The sequence below is a fragment of the Oncorhynchus mykiss genome, chromosome 3 (genome assembly GCF_057628025.1).
Source record: "Oncorhynchus mykiss isolate SJ-2025 chromosome 3, ASM5762802v1, whole genome shotgun sequence".
NCBI lineage: Eukaryota > Metazoa > Chordata > Actinopteri > Salmoniformes > Salmonidae > Oncorhynchus > Oncorhynchus mykiss.
The window spans coordinates 62,074,511-62,100,383 of NC_143024.1; the positions used below are offsets into that span (position 1 = coordinate 62,074,511).

At 50.7% G+C, this 25,873-nt stretch overlaps 1 protein-coding gene across 2 annotated transcripts in view; it reads left to right on the forward strand.

Annotated features, from left to right (window-relative positions):
- Nucleotides 1-25,873, forward strand: part of agps (alkylglycerone phosphate synthase) — a 39,647-nt gene that overhangs the window by 8,207 nt on the left and 5,567 nt on the right. Inside the window, exons 3-19 of one of the 2 annotated variants that reach the window (XR_016494752.1) lie at nucleotides 2,447-2,537; nucleotides 2,631-2,751; nucleotides 2,991-3,068; nucleotides 4,100-4,171; nucleotides 4,430-4,509; nucleotides 5,760-5,840; nucleotides 6,978-7,103; nucleotides 7,419-7,527; nucleotides 14,906-15,033; nucleotides 15,645-15,696; nucleotides 18,705-18,781; nucleotides 18,890-19,002; nucleotides 20,409-20,478; nucleotides 20,894-20,955; nucleotides 21,050-22,017; nucleotides 25,376-25,475; nucleotides 25,659-25,716. Coding sequence is in view for 1 of the 2 variants with exons in the window: in XM_036974477.2 (XP_036830372.1) it covers nucleotides 2,447-2,537; nucleotides 2,631-2,751; nucleotides 2,991-3,068; nucleotides 4,100-4,171; nucleotides 4,430-4,509; nucleotides 5,760-5,840; nucleotides 6,978-7,103; nucleotides 7,419-7,527; nucleotides 14,906-15,033; nucleotides 15,645-15,696; nucleotides 18,705-18,781; nucleotides 18,890-19,002; nucleotides 20,409-20,478; nucleotides 20,894-20,955; nucleotides 21,928-22,017; nucleotides 25,376-25,475; nucleotides 25,659-25,716 (1,508 nt within the window). In the remaining variant the exon portion in view is untranslated. The remainder of the gene's footprint in view (nucleotides 1-2,446; nucleotides 2,538-2,630; nucleotides 2,752-2,990; nucleotides 3,069-4,099; nucleotides 4,172-4,429; nucleotides 4,510-5,759; nucleotides 5,841-6,977; nucleotides 7,104-7,418; nucleotides 7,528-14,905; nucleotides 15,034-15,644; nucleotides 15,697-18,704; nucleotides 18,782-18,889; nucleotides 19,003-20,408; nucleotides 20,479-20,893; nucleotides 20,956-21,049; nucleotides 22,018-25,375; nucleotides 25,476-25,658; nucleotides 25,717-25,873) is intronic. The other variant, XM_036974477.2, reaches the window with a different exon arrangement.

Sequence of the window (25,873 nt, forward strand, 5' to 3'; positions counted from 1 at the left end):
GGAAGGAGACGCATTCTGTCTCTTAGAGATTAATGTACTTTGATGCGAAAAGTGCAAGTCAATCCCAGAACAACAGAAAAGTGCCTTGTGAAGATGCTGGCGGAAACAGGAACGAAAGTATCTATATCCACAGTAAAACGAGTCCTATATCGACTTAACCTGAAAGGCCACTCAGCAAGGAAGAAGCCACTGCTCCAAAACTGCCATAAAAAGCCAGACTACGGTTTGCAACTGCACATGGGGACAAAGATCATACATTTTGGAGAAATGTCCTCTGGTCTGATGAAACAAAAATATAACTGTTTTGCCATAATGACCATCGTTATTTTTGGAGCAAAAAGGGGGAGGCTTGCAAGCCGAAGAACACCATCCCAACCGTGAAGCACGGGGGTGGCAGCATCATGTTGTGGGGGTGCTTTGCTGCAGGAGGGACTGGTGCACTTCACAAAATGGATAGCTTCATGAGGATGGAAAATAATGTGGATATATTGAAGCAACATCTCAAGACATCAGTCAGGAAGTTAAAGCTTGGTCGCAAATGGGTCTTCCAAATGGACAATGACCCCAAGCATACTTCCAAAGTTGTGGCAAAATGGCTTAAGGACAACAAAGTCAAGGTATTGGAGTGGCCATCACAAAGCCCTGACCTCAATCCCATATAAAATTTGTGGGCAGAACTGAAAAAGCGTGTGCGAGCAAGGAGGCCTACAAACCTGACTCCGTTACACCAGTTCTGCCGGGAGGAATGGGCCAAAGTTCACCCAACTTATTGTGGGAAGCTTGTGGAAAGCTACCCAAAATGTTTGACCCAAGTTAAACAATTTAAAGGCAATTCCACCAAATACTAATTGAGTGTATGTAAACTTCTGACCCACTGGGAATGTGATGAAAGAAATAAAAGCTGAAATTAATCATTCTTTCTACTATTATTCTGACATTTCACATTCTTAAAATAAAGTGGTGATCCTAACTGGCCTAAGACAGGGAATTTGTACTAGGATTAAATATCAGAAATTGTGAAACTGAGTTTAAATGCATTTGACTAAGGTGTATGTAAACTTCCCAACTTCAACTGTAAAACCTTCCCCTCCTTTGGTCGTCACTAGTTACCACAGCCACAAAGTCATAAACCCAGCCTATTTCTACAATTTCTCTTTTGAAAATGTGATTTTTAACCCTAACAATAACCACACTGCTAACCTTATGCCTAACCTTAAATTAAGACCCAAAAGCACATTTGTGTGGTCATGAATTTTTACGATATAGACAAGTTGGATATTGTGGCTGTGCTATCTAGTGGAATCCTCCTCGAGATCCTAATTTAGAGTGGGGTGCTAGTGCCATCTAGTGGCTGGTATCTGTATCCTGCATATCTTGCCTCAATTCAGTCCCAGACATAAGAGGTCAATTAGTGTGATTATCGGTGATTTGAAATTCCCTGTTGGAAACTCGGATCATTGCCTTGAATGGAATGTTTGTACTTCTTCCCATTGACCATAGATAGGCTAACTGTTTTTTTTAGTTCTGTGTCTGCCAACAGTTCTCATGGTTGAATGTGTGCAATATAACTTTTGAAGAAATATGCTGAGTGCTGTCGGAAATGATTACTTTGAATCTCAGTGGATGTAGAGAAGCCTCTTATCTCCACTCTGCCTCTAGTGACTGAGGATGTGTTCAGTGAACACCGGCAGCAGAATGGATCGCTCTTTTCTTTGGCAGTTGTTTTACACCTTTTTATCTATCGCATTATAAAGGCAGAGATGGGCCTTATTGGTTTGTACTTGTGATGTATAGTTTGAAGAACAAAGCCTTGCCTGTCAGACTCAAATCATAGGGGTCTTGTAGACTGCATGCTGTACTCTGCTGTGCTGTATGTTAAGCTGTGTTTGCGTAAGGGGGGGGGGGGGGAATTATACAGGATGCTGTGCAGGAAATGGTTCCTCTGTTATTCTAGGTTCTAAATTGTATCAACCACCTCTTTCCATTCTGTGCCTTCTCTGTTGAATTATTTCTGGGTGCTACATATGCGTGGCTGGGTGGAAGGAATGAAAGTCAGAGATTTCTCCTCTCCTCCTGAGAGAATTCTCCTCTGTGACAGAGGCTTTTTCATTAAGGAGTGTGTTTCATGGTCTGCTGGACAAAGGCAGACTACAGTCCCCTGATGTGCTGGCCTCTGCTGTGCCAGCGGTTCAAGTACACAGCGGCTGGCGTGACTGGGACGGCACGGACAGCGCTGTCATTGGTCTCGCCTAATAACTTCATTCAGCTCCGACCACTACACACTGACGTCACATCAATGACAGTCGGACAGGGTTTTCTGTGTATATTTCACCAGTTCCCAGCATAACACCTAGGTCCTGAGGGATTATGTTTACAGATTAGGTCAGAGGTCAATTGTGGGGTAACGTTCCTTTCTTCTAAACCTGTGTGTTTCTGTTCATTGCAGGTATAGGCTAAGCGGGATGGTCCTGCCCAGTTTGCAGGACTGGTTTGAAAACACCTTTGGCGCCAGTGTGAACCATAAAAGCCCCGCGACAGTGAGTGACGTTGTTTTCAACCCTCGTCACCTGTTGAATTGAATTCCAGTGACTAGTCCGTTAATGGCTCCTCCTCCCATGTCTTTGTCCCAGCCCGCCCTGAATGCCAGCGCTGTTCCACCGGCCAGTCTGAACGAGGCGTTCGTTGAGGACCTGAAGGCCACGGGCATCCCCTTCTCCCATGAGGCCGAGGACAGGGTGTTCCGTGCCCACGGTGAGGCATGCTGGGAAGGCTGTGGTCCTCCAGGGCGATGGGCGTAGTCTGGAGGGGTCTCACACAGACACTGAATGTTGTGATCAGGACGTCACCTTTTTGTTTTTACGTAGGACATAAGCAGCCTGAATCAGAGGAAGCTGTCAATATCACACTAATTATACTGATCATACAACCATAATTGCTCTTTTTCGTAGTATACTAAGTATATCACATTTTTCTCTCTCTTATGTTAACAGGTCATTGCTTACATGAAATCTTTGCTCTCAGAGAAGGGAAGAAATTTGAGCGGGTTCCGGACATGGTGGTGTGGCCAAGTGAGTTTTTGCGACACTACTATTGAAAATGGTCCTTGTTTTGTTTTTTTCCCTCCCACATTGCTTCTTTCCATCCTGGCTTAGGTGAATTAAAGGGTTAATCTCTGCAGAGGCGTAGGGATATTAATATGTATGAGCGGAGGCTTAAGAAGCATCAGGGGGAGGGCGTTTGATATCCAATACACCACAGCCGGGCCCAGCACAGTACCCCCATGAATTACGCCACTGAGATTGGTTCACTGCAGGTATGGCCGGCACTATTTTATAATGTAAATGAGTGTTGACTTATGGCTGGAACTTGATTAGCCGGCTCCCAAATGGCCAGCAAATCACAAAGCTCCTGTAGCAGCATCCAAATTGGAACATCCCCTGAATTTTAAACTCTCCAAATCCACACAAAATTGCACTCCCTCTAGTCGCAGTGATGTAAAACATGAATGCCAGTGTAGTTACTTTAGTATGGTTGTATATTTAAGTGGAACGTTGTTAGTCTTGTGAACTCTTATTCTCACACCGAAGCCCTTTGTTTAATTGGACGGCAGAGTGTGTCGGAACGGAGACATTTCTCATTGGCCTAGCGAGGGAGGGCTTGAGCCCAGTGAAGCTGATCCATGTAGGTGGATTTTTTTCTGCTCGTGTCTCCTCACCCTCAGTCGCTCAGCCAGGGGACCAGTGTGAATGGACGTGGGATTGGCCAGAGCACCTTGTCCGCATTGATCCCCCACACCCCACCCCAGAGACCCCGGCTTCATGCTCTCTGGCTCCATCTCAGGAATGGCCCCCAGCCAAATCAGAGACATCTTTCCCCGGAAGCCCCCCCTGCCTATCCCTGTCTCTCTGCTCTAATAGCCCAGGGCTTATGTGATTGTTTGTTTTCCGGAGGCTGATGGTTTATGTGGCATTTCTTAGTCCCTTTGCCACATGAGTACTCTTGTTCTCGCCCCTAACACTAATTTATGGCTGTGTGTTATATAATGACATGGGATAAAATGTCCATCCCAAAATTGTTGCGGTGTTCTTTGCCTCCGCAGACTGCCACAGCGACGTGGTGAAAATTGTGGAGCTGGCATGCAAGCACAATGTTTGTTTGATACCGTACGGCGGTGAGTCTTTTTTAAAATGTTTTGTAAACTCTATAGTACAATTCATTCTAATAATATCTGCTTTTAAAAAATAAAAAAATCTCTGAAATGTAATAACTGATTTACGAGCAGATTGATAATGATAACTGTTATGCCATGCCTTCACCATATGACCTGAACAGGGAAAAAGTCTGCTCCGGGTCCTAGTAGTACTCTCCTGGTCATGCGACCTGGTCCGGGAGAACTGCAGGCCCTAACCCCTCTCTTGTCTTCCTCCAGGAGGGACCAGTGTGACCAGTGCTCTAGAGTGCCCCCCTGAGGAGACTCGCTGCATCGTCTCTCTGGATACTTCACAGATGGTGGGGGAATCAGAGCTGCACACAGACATGCGTCCCATACAGCAATCTGCTCTGCTCAGCATTTTGTCTCAACACAACTTACACTTTTCCTCTTTTTATATGACAGTATAATGTCTTGCATAGTACGATCAGCTGACAATATATATTTTAGTAGGGACAGTTAGCCAGGGTTTCTTTCTTTTGGATGTTAGAAGCTCCTACTGCTGTGAATGTTGGACTCTAGAACTAACTGTAGGTGTGCAGACAGGAAAGGTAGCGGTCAGCAGAGGATGCTCCTATATCCACACCAAAGCTCATTCAGACTTCCAGCCGAGACTCACTCTCATTATTGAACTTTGGGAGAATCCTGTGGCAATAATTTGCCAAGCTATCCTCAGAGAAATGACTGTTAGTGAAGGATACCCAATAGGAAACAGCATTTAATAGCAGTACTGTACCCACGGCGCTGTTGGACAACTCTCTGCCCAGGTGATATATTGGCAGTCTGGACAGCGCTAGTCCAGCAGCCACTGAGGGGGTGACGTAAATGCTCGTGACCAGTGCGCTGGGTCAAGGGTCACGGGGGGTAGCGTGTCTGAGGGAGGCACATGAAAGGCTGTGTATGACAGCAGCAGACACTTTTACTACCTCTGGAGAATGATTGATGGCTCTGGGAGGGGAGCTCAAGCTGGGTCAGGGGGTTCCTGGAGAGGCTGAAACGAGAGGGGGATATGCTGGACTGAATGTTTTTAAAAGGAGGTTAACCTTTTGGAATCTATCTGACTGATGCTGTGTCCTCCCCATGGCCTAGTCCTCTAGTCATGCCTTCCACATGTGTGCTTCACCTTGCTGTTGGGAATCGCTACTGAAATAACCCCCCCCCCCCCTCTCCCCTATTGCCGTTCTCATTGGTAGATGTTGTGGTCACCACAGAATCTGTTTTCTTCTCACAGTCGTTACAAAATGCTGCACGCTGACCTGTTTGGGCATTTAGAAGTAAGACAACTGGAATGTATTTTAAGGCAGTGATTCAGTGGGTGAAGGCAGACTTTGGAGGACAGCCATGAGTATTTGCTGTCAATGCAACTGCATTTGAATAAAAAATCCTCTCTCTAACCTGTAGCAGATGTATCGGATACAGAGCCTGCTTTTCATTTGGGCTCAACTCATAAGGCATCGAACCAAGAGCTTGTTTTGTTTGTTCTAGTGGGATAAGCGAACAAAGCAGTGACATTTTCTGACCTCCTGAGTTTTTGTCTTTGCATCTGCAGAACCGCATTTTGTGGATCGACGAGAAGAATTTAGTCGCCCACGTTGAAGCTGGCATCATCGGTCAGGATCTGGAGAGATTAGTAAGTGGTTTGCCTTCGTCAGAGCTCAAGTTTCTAAACCATTTCATACCCAATCATTTCCCATGAAAGGCTCATGTCATTAAGATGGTAAGATGGCCACGAAATCAACTCCCATCCTTTCACCTGTAGGAAGCCATGCCTCTTCACCCTGGGTTAGTTGTTTACTGGGAGTACAGAGAAGCCATGCCTCTTCACCCTGGGTTAGTTGTTTACTGGGAGTACAGAGAGACCATGCCTCTTCACCCTGGGTTAGTTGTTTACTGGGAGTACAGAGAGACCATGCCTCTTCACCCTGGGTTAGTTGTTTACTGGGAGTACAGAGAGACCATGCCTCTTCACCCTGGGTTAGTTGTTTACTGGGAGTACAGAGAGACCATGCTCGGCAGGTCTGAATGGGAGTAGAAGGGGTAACTATGTTACACAGCGGAGCAGTGGAGTGTAGAGGCTCGGGCGATGAGCAGATGGCACCATGAAGCTAATTCAGGAAAAAAATGGAGAAGGAGCCAGTGTTTGATGTGGAGGAATGCGTGTGCTGCATCTCAAACAGGCGCCACTTTTGCATATAGAGAGAGGCCATTTTGACTGAGCAGATGGCTCAGTATTGAAAGCTGCCTGTCGGGGAGAGCAGTGCCATAAAACACGGCCTGACTCTCCTCACGTCACCCGGAAGAGAGGAGCCATTAGAGCAGACCAGGGCCATGCCTGCCTGCCGCAGGGGCCCAGCACTCGACAGCTTTATTACCTCAAATATCTTTCATTGTGCTCCTAAATGGCTTTGTGTGTGCACGCGTTCTCCTTTTTTTTTTTGATCAAGGTCAGCGTAGAGCCTTGTCAGACCAGGGGACACCCCACCATCCAAAACTATCTCCTCCACCTTTATTTTGGTCGGTTTATTTTAGACCGTTGTAAAAAAAAATGTGTGATGTCATCAAGCCAAGAATTTTGATCACAAAAGCCCCATAACGATCCCACGATTTGAATCCAACAATGGAAGAGGAGTTTTGTTTGTCTCATGCCGTTTTGGTTTCATACCAAATTCTTGTGGTTTTAGTGGTTGAGTTCTTTTAACCACCTACAGTATGTGCTCCTATGAACACGAATGAGTGTACTTCTCTGTTGTGTGTGTGTCCTCCGCAGCTCAACGAGAGCGGCTACTGCACGGGGCATGAGCCCGACTCCATGGAGTTCAGTTCCCTAGGAGGCTGGGTGGCCACGAGGGCATCGGGCATGAAGAAGAACGTATACGGCAACATCGAGGACCTGGTATGTGCCCGCCCTCTTCTCTCTGACGAGCTCTGATCCTACTAGGAGACTGAACAGGCAACAGGTTTTAAAGTGAAAGGCACTAATTAGCGACTTGCACGTGAAGTTGCTGGCACGGGCCATCAAAACCATCGCTATGGGAACCATTCTATTTGTTTTTCCTGGGAAGAAGCCTGCTTGCTTTGGTTAAGATCTGTCAATGGTTGACAGAATGTAGCCTTGAATATGACCTCAGCAGCCCAGGTAGCTCCTTTCTGCGGCTATTAAAGTCAAATGTAGTGACTTGAGCTGCCATCTTGTTCGTCCTGTGTGCAGGTGATCCACATAAAGGTGGTGACCCCTCGAGGGGTGATAGAGAAGAGCTGCCAGGGGCCACGCATGTCCACTGGGCCAGACATCCACCACTTCATCCTGGGCTCAGAAGGTAAGACTCACCTCTCCTCTTGTGGCGCATGACTGCAACATGATAAAAGTTTGCCCTATCTGCATGAGTTCACATGTGTGTGTTATGTGATGAGGGTGTAATCTGATGGGGGTGTTGTTGTAACGCGGTACTTCTCACGTAACGGCTCAGGTTAACCTGAACCAGAGTGGGAGAAGAGATCTAGCCATGAGAGAGGGCTATTGGTTTCGGGGCCTCTGTGCTTCATGCCTGCCCACGCCCCCACCCCTTCTGCCCCCCTGTCCTTGTGAGAGAGCCAAGTGAGAATAGTGCCATATGCCAGACCCCCCCCCCCCCCCCCCACACACACACACACACACACACACACATAAAGAGGAGGTGCAGGGACTCCTGGCACTGCAGTGTTCAACAGCTGTGGGTACACACGCCCAACAAAGCACTGCAAGCTGCTCACTGACTACACACTGGGGCTGGGCAGACATCTCCATTTGTACTCATTAGAATGGTTTTTTGGGATACTTAACGCACATCTGCGAATGAAAGCCTAACAACATGGATTTAATTTAGTCCAATCATCTCTTTTTAAATTACCTTCAATTCAGGGACACAGAGTTTGAAATAAAGACTATCGGAATTGTTGAAAGGGGAGGATGGGTTGGCTCAGATGTGCCAAACTAGTTGTTCCTCGTCTAAATGGTATTAGGCTCGAGTTTTTAGGCCATTTATTTTTTTTATTCTGCTGCCTACTGTGAAGCCAGCCCCTGTTAGGTAGGAGAGGAGACGGGACCACCATGTTCCCAGTCTCAGACACTGTGTGGGCTCCTGGCTGGGCGGCCTGCTCTGCTGCTGGAGCTGAGAGAGGTCATACCTCTGCTTGGTCTCATTACAATATCTCCCCTTGCACACGCATCCCACACGCTGACACCTGGCCACACAACAGAGCCCCTAGCACTGGAACCCAAACACTGCTCTGCGTGTTAAGTGGCCAGGCGTCCATTTCATTAAAAATGACTAAGAACCCTCTTCCTCTTCTCATTCCGCACACAGTATCTCGCCTCTCGCTAATCTCCCTGACCTTGAAGCGGCCTGAATACCAAACTATTTCCCTCTGTCCTTCTCTAAGCAGCGTAAAAAGGGATTGATTGGAATAATCAATAATAATCAGGTTTCTGTTTCTAAGCCATTGCCAACGTTATGCAGGTGTGTGAAGCAGACCAGCACTAATCTCATGTTGTGTGGAATTAATGTGATGTGAAACTGCCTCCTTTGACTCCTAACGAGTGGCCTCAGGTTTCAGCTGCATGGCATCTCCCACATCAGGCTTGTTCACTGCTGCTTTTGACAGGAAGTACTTTTTTTCCCTCACTGTGGGATAACAGAACGTAGGAAATACTGCATGGTGCTGACTCCTCGGTTGGAAGGGACATCTCCTCTAAACAACCCTGGTTATAGCAAGGTTAGATAGGGCATGTTTATAAAGAGGATTGCAGTAAAACTGGCTCCTGCTGTCCCACTCGCATGCGATACAGTCTCCTCCTCTGGAGTCAGAGTGTTAGTTGACCTTGCTGAGCGCTTTCTGCTGGTCCTACCCAGCCTCCTCGCGCTCTCGCTCTCGCTCTCTCGCTCTCTCGCTCTCTCTCGCTCTCTCTCGCTCTCGCTCTCTCTCTCTCACTCGCGCGCTCTCCGTCCGTCTGTCCCTCCGTCTGTCTGTCTCCCTCCGTCTGTCTGTCTCCCTCCGTCTGTCTGTCTCCCTCCGTCTGTCTGTCTCCCTCCGTCTGTCTCCCTCCGTCTGTCTGTCTCCCTCCGTCTGTCTGTCTCCCTCCGTCTGTCTGTCTCCCTCCGTCTGTCTGTCTCCCTCCGTCTGTCTCCCTCCGTCTGTCTGTCTGTCTCCCTCCGTCTGTCTGTCTGTCTCCCTCCGTCTGTCTGTCTGTCTCCCTCCGTCTGTCTGTCTGTCTCCCTCCGTCTGTCTGTCTGTCTCCCTCCGTCTGTCTGTCTGTCTCCCTCCGTCTGTCTGTCTCCCTCCGTCTGTCTGTCTCCCTCCGTCTGTCTGTCTGTCTGTCTCCCTCCGTCTGTCTGTCTGTCTCCCTCCGTCTGTCTGTTTGTCTCCCTCCGTCTGTCTGTTTGTCTCCCTCCGTCTGTCTGTTTGTCTCCCTCCGTCTGTCTGTCTGTCTCCGTCTGTCTGTCTGTCTCCGTCCGTCTCGCGCCCTCCCTCCGTCCGTCTCGCGCCCTCCCTCCGTCCGTCTCGCGCCTTCCCTCCGTCCGTCTCGCGCCCTCCCTCCGTCCGTCTCGCGCCCTCCCTCCGTCCGTCTCGCGCCCTCCCTCCGTCCGTCTCGCGCCCTCCGTCCGTCTCGCGCCCTCCCTCCGTCCCGCGCCCTCCCTCCGTCCGTCTCGCGCCCTCCCTCCGTCCGTCTCGCGCCCTCCCTCCGTCCGTCTCGCGCCCTCCCTCCGTCCGTCTCGCGCCCTCCCTCCGTCCGTCTCGCGCCCTCCCTCCGTCCGTCTCGCGCCCTCCCTCCGTCCGTCTCGCGCCCTCCCTCCGTCCGTCTCGCGCCCTCCCTCCGTCCGTCTCGCGCCCTCCCTCCCTCCGTCCGTCCGTCTCCCTCCGTCCGTCTCGCGCCGTCCGTCCGTCCGTCTCCCTCCGTCCGTCTCGCGCCGTCCGTCCGTCCGTCTCGCGCCCTCCGTCCGTCCGTCTCGCGCCCTCCCTCCGTCCGTCTCGCGCCCTCCCTCCGTCCGTCTCGCGCCCTCCCTCCGTCCGTCTCGCGCCCTCCCTCCGTCCGTCTCCCTCCGTCCGTCTCCCTCCGTCCGTCTCCCTCCGTCCGTCTCCCTCCGTCCGTCTCCCTCCGTCCGTCTCCCTCCGTCCGTCCGTCTCCCTCCGTCCGTCTCCCTCCGTCCGTCCGTCCGTCTCCCTCCGTCCGTCCGTCCGTCTCCCTCCGTCCGTCCGTCCGTCTCCCTCCGTCCGTCTCCCTCCGTCCGTCTCCCTCCGTCCGTCCGTCTCCCTCCGTCCGTCCGTCTCCCTCCGTCCGTCCGTCTCCCTCCCTCCGTCCGTCTCCCTCCCTCCGTCCGTCTCCCTCCGTCCGTCTCCCTCCGTCCGTCTCCCTCCGTCCGTCTCCCTCCGTCCGTCCGTCTCCCTCCGTCCGTCCGTCTCCCCCCGTCCGTCCGTCTCCCCCCCTCCGTCCGTCTCCCTCCCTCCGTCCGTCTCCCTCCCTCCGTCCGTCTCCCTCCGTCCGTCCGTCTCCCTCCGTCCGTCCGTCTCCCTCCGTCCGTCCGTCTCCCTCCGTCCGTCCGTCTCCCTCCGTCCGTCTCCCTCCGTCCGTCCGCCTCACTCCGTCCGTCTCCCTCCGTCCGTCTCCCTCCGTCCGTCTCCCTCCGTCCGTCTCCCTCCGTCCGTCTCTCTCCGTCCGTCCGTCTCCCTCCGTCCGTCTCCGTCCGTCTCCCTCCGTCCGTCTCCGTCCGTCTGTCTCCCTCCGTCTGTCTCCCTCCGTCCGTCTGTCTCCGTCCGCCTCACTCCGTCCGTCTCCCTCCGTCCGTCTGTCTCCCTCCGTCCGTCTGTCTCCCTCCGTCCGTCTGTCTCCCTCCGTCCGTCTGTCTCCCTCCGTCCGTCTGTCTCCCTCCGTCCGTCTGTCTCCCTCCGTCCGTCTGTCTCCCTCCGTCCGTCTGTCTCCCTCCGTCCGTCTCCCTCCCTCCGTCCGTCTCCCTCCGTCCGTCCGTCTCCCTCCGTCCGTCCGCGTCCCTCCGTCCGTCCGCGTCCCTCCGTCCGTCCGCGTCCCTCCGTCCGTCCGCGTCCCTCCGTCCGTCCGCGTCCCTCCGTCCGTCCGCGTCCCTCCGTCCGTCCGCGTCCCTCCGTCCGTCCGCGTCCCTCCGTCCGTCTCCCTCCCTCCGTCCGTCTTCCTCCGTCTGTCCGTCTTCCTCCGTCTGTCCGTCTTCCTCCGTCTGTCCGTCTCTGTCCGTCCGTCTCCGTCCGTCCGTCCGTCTCCCTCCGTCCGTCCGTCTCCCTCCGTCCGTCCGCGTCCCTCCGTCCGTCCGCGTCCCTCCGTCCGTCCGCGTCCCTCCGTCCGTCCGCGTCCCTCCGTCCGTCCGCGTCCCTCCGTCCGTCCGCCTCCCTCCGTCCGTCTCCCTCCCTCCGTCCGTCTCCCTCCCTCCGTCCGTCTTCCTCCGTCTGTCCGTCTCCGTCCGTCCGTCTCCGTCCGTCCGTCCGTCCGTCCGTCTGTCTCCCGTCTGTCTCCCGTCTGTCTCCCTCCGTCCGTCTGTCTCCCTCCGTCCGTCTGTCTCCCTCCGTCCGTCTGTCTCCCTCCGTCCGTCTGTCTCCCTCCGTCCGTCTGTCTCCCTCCGTCCGTCTGTCTCCCTCCGTCCGTCTGTCTCCCTCCGTCCGTCTGTCTCCCTCCGTCCGTCTGTCTCCCTCCGTCCGTCTGTCTCCCTCCGTCCGTCTGTCTCCCTCCGTCCGTCTGTCGCCCTCCGTCCGTCTGTCGCCCTCCGTCCGTCTGTCGCCCTCCGTCCGTCTGTCTCCGTCCGTCCGTCTGTCTCCGTCCGTCTGTCTCCGTCCGTCCGTCTGTCGCCCTCCGTCCGTCCGTCTGTCGCCCTCCGTCCGTCTGTGTCCGTCCGTCCGTCTCCCTCCGTCCGTCCGTCTGTCTCCGTCCGTCCGTCCGTCTGTCTCCGTCCGTCCGTCTGTCTCCCTCCGTCCGTCCGTCTGTCTCCCTCCGTCCGTCCGTCTGTCTCCCTCCGTCCGTCCGTCTGTCTGCCTCCGTCCGTCTGTCTCCCTCCGTCCGTCTGTCTCACTCCCTCCGTCCGTCTGTCTCACTCCGTCCGTCCGTCTGTCTCACTCCGTCCGTCTGTCTCACTCCGTCCGTCTGTCTCACTCCGTCCGTCCGTCTGTCTCACTCCGTCCGTCCGTCTGTCTCACTCCGTCCGTCTGTCTCACTCCGTCCGTCTGTCTCACTCCGTCCGTCTGTCTCACTCCGTCCGTCTGTCTCACTCCGTCCGTCCGTCTGTCTCCCTCCGTCCGTCTGTCTCCCTCCGGTCTCGCTCCCTCCCTCCGTCCGTCTCGCTCCCTCCCTCCGTCGCGCTCGCTCCCTCCCTCCGTCGCGCTCGCTCCCTCCCTCCGTCGCGCTCGCTCCCTCCCTCTGTCGCGCTCGCTCCCCCCCTCCGTCGCGCTCGCTCCCCCCCTCCGTCGCGCTCGCTCCCCCCCTCCGTCGCGCTCGCTCCCCCCCTCCGTCGCGCTCGCTCCCCCCCTCCGTCGCGCTCACTCCGTCGAGCTCGCTCGCTCCCTCACTCCGTCGAGCTCCCTCACTCCGTCGAGCTCGCTCGCTCCCTCACTCCGTCGAGCTCGCTCGCTCCCTCACTCCGTCGAGCTCGCTCGCTCCCTCACTCCGTCGAGCTCGCTCCCTCACTCCGTCGAGCTCGCTCGCTCCCTCACTCCGTCGAGCTCGCTCGCTCCCTCGCTCCCTCACTCCGTCGAGCTCGCTCGCTCCCTCACTCCGTCGAGCTCGCTCGCTCCCTCCCTCCCTCCGTCGAGCTCGCTCGCTCCCTCACTCCGTCGAGCTCGCTCGCTCCCTCCCTCCCTCCGTCGAGCTCGCTCGCTCCCTCCCTCCCTCCGTCGAGCTCGCTCGCTCCCTCCCTCCCTCCGTCGAGCTCGCTCGCTCCCTCCCTCTGTCGAGCTCGCTCGCTCCCTCCCTCCGTCGAGCTCGCTCGCTCGCTCCCTCCCTCCGTCGAGCTCGCTCGCTCCCTCCCTCCGTCGAGCTCGCTCGCTCCCTCCCTCCGTCGAGCTCGCTCGCTCCCTCCCTCCGTCGAGCTCGCTCGCTCCCTCCCTCCGTCGAGCTCGCTCCCTCCCTCCGTCTCTCGCTTGCTGTCTCCCGCTCTCTCTCGCTCGCTGTCTCCCGCTCTCTCTCCGTCTCTTGCTCCGTCTTCTACCTCCACCAGAGTGTGGGTGTGACGATGCCCCTGAGAGGAAGCCCAGGGTATGTGCCGAGGGGTGATGATGGAGTCACGTTCTCGGTTGGGCCACTAGAGAGCAGCATGTGGCATGTAGTGTCACATTAAAGGGCTCATTAACGGCCCTGGCATGCACAGGACAGCCCCTAATGGATCTGGCTGTACAGACTACATGTCATCTCAATGGGACAATACTAATGCGCATTACATCAGTCAAGTACACATTTACAGAATTACAGATTCATCTGAAGGAAAAGGTTCTGTATTTTTGAGATTTCAAAAAATGTTATTGATGATTTTATTTTGAGGAAATGTGTGAATTCAGAGCCAATAATAGACCAAGACAATGTATGGTTCAACTTGACCTGACAGTATGTAATTATTGTGGCTATTTTCTCAAATTAGCCAACGTTCATAAACACTCATTTAGCCATTATCAAGACATCTGTTCTTTTTATATGGAAATAGTAATTAACAACAATATACTAAATGAAAAATCACATTTTGATTTCCTCCCGCAGAATTATTAACGGGTGACTCTCTGAGGTTATCACTATTTACGGTGATTAAGATAAAGTCTTTGTTTACAATCCTTTCCACCGTTCAGGTTTTATAGAGCTAGTTACTGCATCTATACTCTCCATGGGATTTGTAAACCGAGCAAAGCAAAACAGGATTCCTTTATTGGTGTGTTTACTGCGTAGTTAGTTTCATTAGTTGTTCATAGTTTGCCATTTGGGAGTCCGTCCATGTCAATAACATGCATCTGCATTCAAATTGTCATCCTTTTCTACAACCTCTTTGTTAGTTTTTCGGAAACACGGGAAATGGCGTTGTCTGTTTTGATAGAGAACCTTCCTTAAGGGACTAGTGCATCCCAAATGGCACCCTCTTCCTTCAATAGTGCACTACTTTTTACCAGAGCCCTATGGGCTCTGATAAGAAATAGTGCTCTATAAAGGGAATAGGGGTCCATTTTGGACATAGACATTCTTGCGGCAGAGAAAATTCTACGTGGAACATGACACGTAAAAGCTACAGACACAGTGGATACTTTGTGGGGTCAGAGGTTAGCTGGGAACCCTGGGCGACATGTAATGGGCGCCTGGCGTTGGCCTTCCTTTGATATGGACCTGTTTTATTTCCTCGATAAATCTCATTGGTCTCCTGTGAGCAGCATGAAACCAGATCACAAGAGGTGAAAGGTGACACACAGGTCACCACCAGTGATGTGGTGGTAAAGAAACCAGGTGGATGAACGCTTGCACAATTTTTTTTAAGGTGCGGAAACGGCGTTTTACATGTGGTTACCCTCCACTACACTACTGGTCGTCACCAACCCAGTTGGTTAAGTCAGGCATTACCGCTTCAATTATCAATCAAACCTAACCCCAACCAATGTCAGGCTATTGTTTCGAAATCGTTATTGTGTGAGAAGCTCGGTTTCTATTGTGTGTTCCCTTGTGTTTTCCCCTAGGAACTCTTGGTGTGGTTACCGAGGTAACGATGAAGATCCGGCCAATCCCCGAGTACCAGAAGTACGGCTCGGTGGTCTTCCCAAACTTTGAGGCGGGAGTGGCCTGCTTACGAGAGGTAGCCAAGCAGGTAAAGACCAATTACCATCTTGTGTTGAGTGTTTGTACAATGTAACCTATAGGCCACATTATATAACAATGAGAACAGTAGCTAAACTATGCAGGTATTGAACAGTGCAGATCAATGCAATACTGTAGTGTACAAACAAAGGGGTCAGTTAATGATGGGCAGATCTCCAATTCTGGGAAGGAATTAATTTGAATGATAATGAAGACCATAATAACGAATAAGCTACCTCTTTTCACTCTTACTGGGCAGTGCTGATGCAACCATTATCGATGACTACAAGCATATGATTAGTGCAGCTCCGTTCGTAACAGAACTGAGTTGAGTCGGTACACTAGTATAGCGCACACTTTAAGGTATCGACCATTGAGCCGTGGCTTTTCATGGACGGGGATCCACACACGACCAGGAATGTCTGCTCATGTCTACAGGTTGTGTATTATTGTGTGACAAATGTCATTTGAAAGGTTTTTCCTCTAAATTCCGAAACGTAATGCAGGTTCAACTTTCACTAGGGAAATTACTAGAATAAAGTGTGGGATGGGGAAATGTTCTCAAAATAAAATGAAACGTGCTCCTAAATTATACCTTCCCCCCCCCCCCCCCCCCCCAAGAGGTGTGCACCTGCATCCATCCGGCTCATGGATAACGAACAGTTTCAGTTTGGTAAGTCATCATTCAAAACCCTGCCCTTTCATCTCTGCAAAGGAATCTACATTGTGTGTATAAAACATTAGAACACCTTCCTAATATTGAGTTGCACCCCCACCCCACTTTTACCCTCAGAACAGCCTCAATTTGTCAGGGCATGGACTCTACAAGGTGTCGAAAGTGTTCCACAGGGATGCTGGTCCCATGTTGACCCCAATGCTTCCCACCGTTGTGTTAAGTTGGACGGGCGTCCTTTGGGTAGTGGACCATTCTCGATAACCACAGGAAACGGTTGAGCGTAGAAAAACCCAGCAGCGTTGCAGTTCTTGACACAAACCGGTGTGCCTGGCACCTACTACCATACCCAGTTCAAAGGCACTTCAATCTTTTTTTGTCTTGCCCATTCACCCTCTGAATGACACACATACACAATCCACGTCTCGAGGCTTAACAATTCCTTCTTTTAACCTCTGTCCTCCAATTCATCTACACTGATTGAAGTGGATTTAACAAGTGGCATCAATAAGCGATCATGGAGTTCACCTGGTCAGTCTGTCATGGAAAGACCTCATAATGTTTTGTACACTCTGTGTGTCTTTGTTTAACACGGGAGCTCAAAGTGAAGTATATTTTTCTTGAGGTCTGGGGGAATGTATCAGGCGTTGGTGCCCGACGTGCTCTCTGGCTCCACACGCGGCCTGTGCTGTGTGGCTGACCTGGTTTCCATTTCTAAGTAATTCCCTCTAGTTCCCTCCACAGTTCACCCCCCTCTGTAGCCTTTCTCAGACAAGGCTGGAATCTGAGGAACATGCTAGTACCTTCTAGTGATGGGGGGGGGGGGGGGGGTCGATATCCATATCGGGATATTATTTTTCATGATATATTGCATCGTTTTGACTATAACGCAATATTATTGTTGCGCTAGTTGGCTGTACCTGCACCAAAACTCCTTCATAGCCTTTTCTCCATCTTCATTTTAAATAGGGAGACGGTTTGTTTTCAGCACTTTTATTTCTGACTGATCAAAACTCGTTTTCTCATGTCTCTCTCTGTCCCACTGCAGCAGACATATGGTGAGGAATATGTTTGGAACATGGAATCTCAATCAAATCACAGTATCGAATCGCAATGCATGTAGAATCACAATATATATCGTATCGGCACCTAAGTATCGTGATAATATCATATCGCGAGGTGCCCGGCAATTCCCAGCCTGAGTCTATGCCATGTCTTTCTGCTAAATCATTGTATTTTGAAAATGGTCTAATTCCTTGAATCTGATGTTCTTTTTAATTGCCATTTGGCCTGGTTTTGTGTGAGGCTGCCCCCCCCCCCAACTGTAATCCATTAGAGGAAAGAATGCAGCATTGGCAACGTTTCTTCATGTATGCTTTTTGCCTGTCTGCTGCATTGCATTAAGTTAAATGTAGCGTTATTTCAACAGAGTATCTAGCTACACACACACACGACTCGTGGACTGAAGCCCAATGAAAAATGACCTTGGCAACAATTAAGCAGTTGTTATATTGAAGTTTTACAATATTTTTCTTGAGGTCTGGGGGAATGTATCAGGCGTTGGTGCCCGACATCTTTGTAAAGTTCTTCAGTCTCCTGGGATCTCATTAGTCTCCCTTATATATTCCCACTTTTCACCGAGTGAGCACTTCTTAGCATTAAGCAGGCAAGATGAAGCGACCAGGTTTCTCACTAATAACTGAACCTCAGTCTGGACTGATAGGATACCTTCTTGGACTTATTAGTGCCTTCCCAGCGAACCGGGAACATTCCCAGGATATTAGCGGACATTCTCATTAAGTTCTAGTTAGGATTTTATCTAGCATTAGCATGATAACATTCAAATGTTTTTGGGTTTAAAAATAATCATTTAAAAAAAATACAAATGTATTTTAATGTTTTAAATGAGATATTCTTGGAATGTTCTAGCATCCACTAAAATGTTGTGCACAACGTCTAACAACTACCACAGAACGTTCCCCTGAGGTTTTTGTATTAGGTTTCCAGGTAATGTAACAGAATGTGTTCTGTGAATGTTCTTGCAAAGTCAGGCAAATGTTTTATACAAACACTGTATAATCATCAGCACACCTGTACAGTTTTGGTGTTATTAGAACGTGTTGGGGGCAATCTAATGAACGTTCTGGGAATGTTCACAGAACCAGTTTTTGTTTGCTGGGTTGCCTTCCCTTTTAATTCCCCTGGCTGCTGAGTGAAGGTATCTGATGTATTCAATGGGCCTGCTCATTTCCGAATTGTACAAAGTAAAAATATATAAAATATAGGGGCCACTTATCTCAATACGCTAGTATGATGAAATGGCAAGTGGTATGTTAGCCGTTGACATGCATTAAATGCAAACGAACAAAAGGCAGACTGGGGGGGAAATGACACACTGTATGTATAATCCCTCTCCTCTCTGGTCGTTGAGTATTTAATTAATGAGCGTGATGGCTGCGGGAGACCTAAAGACCCACAATCAAATTTGGAATGGAAACAATTGGAACACTAAGTGATGAAGAGACTGTGAGACGGAGGGGAAAGAAATGAAGTGTTCAGTCTCCACAGAGTCACCCAGGACTCTACCCCACTGTGATTGATAACCATCCCATCGGCTCCAAGACCCTCACTTTAGCTTGTCCACAGGCGCTTTGTGTGTCCGATCACGAATAAATGAAAACGTGCGGTGGCTGAGGAAGACGGATATGGCCGTGTCAAGCCCACTTCCCCTCGGAAACCCACTGATTTATTGTCCCTGTCGCAGGCACTTGTAAAGTTATTCAAATGTTACCATTTATTTTCCTCCTTTTGTTTCCACACCTAAATAAATGTGACTCGGTTGCCATGTTAGTCCTGGAGGAAACAGGCAGGAGATGGGTGGGCTGAGTGTGACCAAATGTGTGAATAAACGATATCGGTAGTTCCTCTAAACTGTATTGTCCAAAAGAGAAAAGACAGAGGTCCACTTGGCTTTTGAGTTAAGGGACTTGGCCCTTCTGTTTCTACAGGTCATGCCCTGAAACCTCAAGTGTCGTCCATTTTCACAAATTTTGTGGAAGGGTTAAAGAAATTCTACATCACCAAGGTAATTCTTAATGATTTGGCAGAAATACTACTCCTCATTTCTCATTTGTATGTCATTTGTACTTCCTGGAAAGGGTTAAACCAATTTTACTTCCCTGTTTTTTCCCAGTTCAAAGGTTTCGACCCCCACCAGTTGGTTGTTGCCACCCTGCTGTTCGAAGGGGACCGCGAGAGGGTCTTGCAGCACGAAAAACAAGTTTACGACATTGCTGCAACATTTGGGTAAGTAGCCCCTATTTCCTTCTCTCAGGTCAGCAGATGTTACCCAACATGCATCCTAAATTTGTGAGGGTTAAATTCCCCCCTTTTATTCTGGGAGACTGTCTTCAGTGCACAGGTTACATACAACACAAGACAAAACCACAGTTGGTACCTGGTACACTCCTCATTGTGAGAAATCTGCCTTAGGCCTTGCTTAGAGGCATTCCATTTCCATAGTGGAAGAGCTTGGCCCCTCAGGCTGAAGGTGGTGTGTTTGAACCAATCTAAGACCAAGTATAAAGAGCAGTGTGATGGATCACCTGTGGCCGTCCTCCTGTCAGACCTACTTTGGTGTGTGTGTGTGTGTGGGGGGGGGGGGCGGCTATTCTGATTGATTGTGAAGCAGATCAATAGAGGCCCTGGTGGAAATAAGTGATCTATCAGCCTGAAAGGGATGCTATCTCTCTCCATTCTGTATGTGTGCACCTTAACTACAACAGCAACAAACCTGGGTTCCTCATAGTTCCCCAACATGTTCAATTCACCTGCACTCGTGGAATTCTGGAGACATTCCTTCTCTCTTCTAACAACCCCGTATACAACTGAAAGGCCCAGAGTAATCGATTACATATACAAAAGAGTGTTGTCGTGTGTAGTGCCACAGAGGTCAGCGAGTAGCCGTGCTGTAAGGCCCATGTCTGAGGTGCCTGGGGGCCTACGCTGGGCTGGGGGTCCCACCCTGACCGGAACCACACTGTTCCACACCATTAAAGAGGAATCGGAACATACTGTAGAAAATAACTCACTACTTCATCCCCCTGAACACACCTCATCCGCTCTGTACCTAGTCATCATAAACAAACCTTTCATGAAAACACTGGGCCCATGAGAAATACCGTTATTGTCTTGGTGACCCTATGGATTGTGTATTAGTGTTGCTCCTTGGCCCAGTGCACAGCTTCCAGTCCATTCCTCAGGTCACTGGCTTTGTGCCCTCAGGTATTATCCTGACCGATTCACAAGTTGAATCATTGAAAAGGCCTCACCTACCAGGCAGTGTGTTGTGTTTTTAGTTTTTCCATCATTTCATCATCACTTGTCGAGAGCCTGTGATCGATTGGGTGGGTCTGTAAGGGATATTGTCTTCTGGTTTTAAGACATTTGGGGAGAAAATTACAGGTAAATCAATTGAGTGATTTCTTAATGAGTGCGTCCTGATTTTAATTTGGGTTGTTGGTTGAAAATATTATTACCCGTGGTCGGTGATGGATGTGTGGTTGACCCGCAGGGAGGCACAGAGCGGCAATCATTGATTTGAACATTGTTGGCAGTGAATGGTACTGATGGGCATCACAGGCAGCTGTGGTCAGGGAGAGATGACAGGGCCAGAAAGGAACATGTTAAATATTAACTTTATCTTTTTCCAGGGGCCTGGCAGCTGGAGAGGACAATGGACAGAGAGGCTACATTCTGACCTTCGTCATCGCTTACCTCCGGGTGGGTCACTTCTCCCCCTCTTCTCCTCTATTCTGCCATACTCTCCTAGTGTCCAGAGACAGCTCGGGGAGGGGGGGGGGGGCACTGCTCACAGGGGCAGATAGAGACCTCTGTCAGCTGATAGGATAGAAGGAACATGCACACAAAGGCTGCAGAATGTGACCTCTGAGATATCTGGCGCCTCTGTTCAGCCAGGGATGTCATGTTGTCATTCGAGGAATCTGGACATGAGCAATTGACGGTGAAAAGCTAGTTTCCTCACGCGAAGTGTGAAACACTAAGCTATATTGTGTGCCTCCTTTATTTGACTTCCAATAATAGTTATTTTATTTGATCATATGTTGTCTCCTTCTCAAATCCAAGCCCCGTGCTATTATGTTCTACTTCAGCATTTGTCTTGCGGTTTATTTAACAGGACTTGGGGATGGACTACTACGTGGTCGCAGAATCATTTGAGACATCGGTGCCTTGGGACAGGTAAAGACAAAGATGGCAGCTTGTTTAACCTTTGTGAATGAATGAGTGTCTCTGAACTGGTGTGACAATTCGACATCACTCTCTTCCCACACAGTCAGTTTGAAGAGCCCCAAAGACAAGTATCTCAACCCCCACTCCCTCTCTGACATTCACCTTCATGCCTGCCTTCTCCCTCCATTAACTGGCTGTGCGTGGGAGGGAAGACTGCCTCTCCAGCCCCAGCCTGACTCTGTGCAGGGGGGAGCGACAGGGAAAGAGGGAGACATGGCCAGTGTGATGCTTTCATGTGTGCTGCTGGGTGTGAGATTGAACATGAATATCCAACATACAGTGTTGGAAATTCAGTGTAAAAAACCTTCCCATTATGAAACCACACAGTTCTTCCCACACATGAACAAAAAAATGACTGACTCCCTTGCACCTTAAAGCGATATCTCAGGAGAGTACACCCCCCCCCCCCCCCCTTTTTTCCACAGACACACGGGCAGACACACACACACACACACGGACACCAACACACACGCGTGCTCAGCACCCCACTGTGTAGACTGCCTGATGGGGGTTAGCGGGCGAGCATATGTTCAGGGCTCATTACCCCTCTTCCTCCTCCATCTCTCCACACTAGGCTGCACATGCCTGGGAGTGACGGCCATTAGAGAACAGAGTGAGCCAGTCTCTCCCAGCTACAAATACCGAGCACTACAGTCTCCATAATGGTGTGAGGTTCTCCACCTTGTCTGTCTCTCTGTCTGTGTACCCCACAGTGCGGGGCCAGAGGCCTTCTCTTCACATAACTCTCGACAGCTCAGCTCCACCTGTCGTACTGGGTTAAATCATGGGGCTGTGCACCCTATTCCCTATATAGTGCATTACTGGGTCTCAGACAGGGCTTTCATCAGGTCTTAACAGTCTGCTACTCTTCAGGAGAACATGCTAGTCTTTATGTTTCTCTCTCCTGTTGTCTTTCTTCAGGGTGTTGGACCTTTGCCGGAATGTCAAAGAGCGTATTAACCGAGAGTGTAAAGAGCGAGGGGTCCAGTTTCAACCCTTGACCTCATGCAGGTACGTTTAGGAAGAGACTTTTCAGCCGTCTTGGTTTCCGAGCGACAGCACACTTGCTGACATCGTGGAGATCATGTTAAAAAAATCCTCTGCATCTCTAACTCCATGATTCAACTTGTGTACATATTTGACTGGTGTGGTTGATCATGTCCTATGATTAGATCTTCTAAAACGTGTTCCCTGCTATGAGTGGGCCAGTAGTGTGCGCGCGCAGGCAAGAGAGGAGTCCTGTGTGACCTTCCCTGTGTGACCTGGCCACACACGCACAGACTGCCTGCTCCTTGCTCACTGTGGACAGATTAGGCCCCAACCTGATTAGGCTTCAGCCATTTATTTCCCGCCTGCAGTCTGTCACATGATTGATTTGCCCATTTAACCTCTAGAAGCCAGTACACCCTCCGAGCGATGGGCCACGTCACAGGAACAACAGCTCTTCCCACAACTCCTCAAAAGAGACGCGGGGGCTAGAGAAAAACAGAGAGGAGACGGGGGGGCTAGAGAAAAACACAGAGAGACGGGGGGGCTAGAGAAAAACAGAGGAGACGGGGGGGGCTAGAGAAAAACAGAGAGGAGACGGGGGGGCTAGAGAAAAACACAGAGGAGACGGGGGGCTGGAGAAAAACACAGAGAGGAGACGGGGGGGCTAGAGAAAAACACAGAGAGACGGGGGGGCTAGAGAAAAACAGAGGAGACGGGGGGGGCTAGAGAAAAACAGAGAGGAGACGGGGGGGGCTAGAGAAAAACAGAGAGGAGACGGGGGGGCTAGAGAAAAACACAGAGAGGAGACGGGGGGCTGGAGAAAAACACAGAGAGGAGACGGGGGGCTGGAGAAAAACACAGAGAGGAGACGGGGGGCTGGAGAAAAACACAGAGAGGAGACGGGGGGCTGGAGAAAAACACAGAGGAGACGGGGGGCTAGAGAAAAACACAGAGAGGAGACGGGGGGCTAGAGAAAAACACAGAGAGGAGACGGGGGGCTAGAGAAAAACACAGAGGAGACGGGGGGCTAGAGAAAAACACAGAGAGGAGACGGGGGGCTAGAGAAAAACACAGAGGAGACGGGGGGCTAGAGAAAAACACAGAGAGGAGACGGGGGGCTAGAGAAAAACACAGAGAGGAGACGGGGGGCTAGAGAAAAACAGAGGAGACGGGGGGCTAGAGAAAAACACAGAGAGGAGACGGGGGGCTAGAGAAAAACACAGAGGAGATGGGGGGCTAGAGAAAAACACAGAGAGGAGACGGGGGGCTAGAGAAAAACACGAGACGGGGGGCTAGAGACAAACACAGAGGAGACGGGGGCTGGAGAAAAACACAGAGGAGACGGGGGGCTAGAGAAAAACACAGAGAGGAGTCGGGGGGCTAGAGAAAAACACAGAGGAGTCGGGGGGGCTAGAGAAAAACACAGAGGAGACGGGGGGGCTAGAGAAAAACACAGGAGTCGGGGGGGCTAGAGAAAAACAGAGAGGAGACGGGGGGGCTAGAGAAAAACACGAGACGGGGGGCTGGAGAAAAACACAGAGGAGACGGGGGGCTAGAGAAAAACACAGAGAGGAGTCGGGGGGCTAGAGAAAAACACAGAGAGGAGTCGGGGGGGCTAGAGAAAAACACAGAGGAGACGGGGGGCTAGAGAAAAACAGAGAGGAGACGGGGGGGCTAGAGAAAAACACAGAGGAGACGGGGGGGCTAGAGAAAAACACAGAGGAGACGGGGGGGGCTAGAGAAAAACACAGAGGAGACGGGGGGGCTAGAGAAAAACACAGAGGAGACGGGGGGGCTAGAGAAAAACACAGAGGAGACGGGGGGGCTAGAGAAAAACACAGAGGAGACGGGGGGGCTAGAGAAAAACACAGAGGAGACGGGGGGGCTAGAGAAAAACACAGAGGAGACGGGGGGGCTAGAGAAAAACACAGGAGTCGGGGGGCTAGAGAAAAACACAGAGAGGAGACGCAGGGGCTAGAGAAAAACAGAGAGGAGACGGAGGGGCTAGAGAAAAACAGAGGAGACGGGGGGGCTAGAGAAAAACACAGAGGAGACGGGGGGGCTAGAGAAAAACACACAGAGGAGACGGGGGGGGCTAGAGAAAAACACAGAGAGGAGACTGGGGGCTAGAGAAAAACACAGAGAGGAGACGGGGGGCTAGAGAAAAACACAGAGGAGACGGGGGGCTAGAGAAAAACACAGAGAGGAGACGGGGGGCTAGAGAAAAACAACACAGAGGGGAGACTGGGGCTAGAGAAAAACAACACAGTGAGGAGACTGGGGCTAGAGAAAAACAACACAGTGAGGAGACTGGGGCTAGAGAAAAACAACACAGTGAGGAGACTGGGGCTAGAGAAAAACAACACAGAGGGGAGACTGGGGCTAGAGAAAAACAATACAGAGGAGACGGGGGGCCAGAGAAAAACAACACAGTGAGGAGACTGGGGCTAGAGAAAAACAATACAGAGGAGACGGGGGGCCAGAGAAAAACAACACAGAGAGGAGACTGGGGGCTAGAGAAAAACAACACAGAGAGGAGACTGGGGCTTGAGAAAAACAACACAGTAAAGAGACTGGGGCTTGAGAAAAACAACACAGTAAAGAGACGGGGGCTTGAGAAAAACAACACAGACTCTTGTACTGGTGTTTCCTTTCCCTGAAGCACAGTGTTTCATTGATAAGGGTTTAGTTGAATTTTCAATGCAGATCTTTTTGCCCTGGTTAGAGTTATAGTAAATATGCACATGCCTACTAAGATGGTTAATATCCAATAAATGTTTAATGATAAGGGAATCGAGCATGTTATCATATTAGCCCTGCGCTTCTTAAAAGGAAGCACGTAACGTTTTCAAATAGTATTCATCTTTTGAACTGTGCAAAATGTCAGTTATTATTACAATTTCTTGTTTTGCGTATTCATGTGAAAGCACAATCTTTTAGCCAGTTGCGGACACCAGCGTTGAAGCATATTGTGTCCTGAACCGTTGTAAATGTAGCTCGGATAATCCAATCAAAGTGTGCTGATGGCCATTCAATGTCCTGATAATGGGATGTTATTAAAGGTGACTGATCCAGCGCATCTCCTCCGCGTCTTAGAAAACATGAGGGAGAATTGGGGTCAGAGGTTCACGAGGAAACACCAGCCTCTCGGCTCCATCTGTCTGCTCTCCGATTCCAATGAGAGAGAGAGAGAGAGAGATAGAGGCATTTATTGTTAGAAAATGGATTTTGGTTCTACTAAACGATGCTCTCTTTGGATTCATGTGGAGAGAGATTGCAGTGGGACACGTGTGGACAAAAGCCTTTAAGAACACAACCCAGCCTTTTATTCTCTGTTGTGAACACTGTCATGTTGAAACCCTTTTCTCTTGCCTTGCAGAGTGACTCAGACCTATGACGCTGGCGCGTGTGTTTACTTCTACTTTGCCTTCAACTACAGAGGACTGGCGGACCCGGTACATACATATGAACGAGTGGAGGTAAATCTACAGAGCACTCCAAATATGTACTAGCTACCCACTCACAGACATGCATCATTTCTGACCTGAAACTCTTAACCGTTACCACTCTGGAGGATGCATGACCACCATAGTTAAGGGTGACGATAGTCATTGTGGAAATGAGGGGCTCATTGATGTGTGTCGTCTGTTGTCCATTCCTAGCACGCCGCTAGAGAGGAGATCCTAGCCAATGGAGGAAGCCTCTCACACCACCACGGAGGTACAGTCAAGTGAACATCCCTACATCTAGAAGTATCCCTACATCTAACCATGTCAGCACGTTTTGGCACTGTTCCTTTTGGCTCCAAAACCCGACAGCATTCATACTACTGCCCTGCCTCCTCACTTAGAGATGAGTGGCAGGGCAGTGGTTTGAA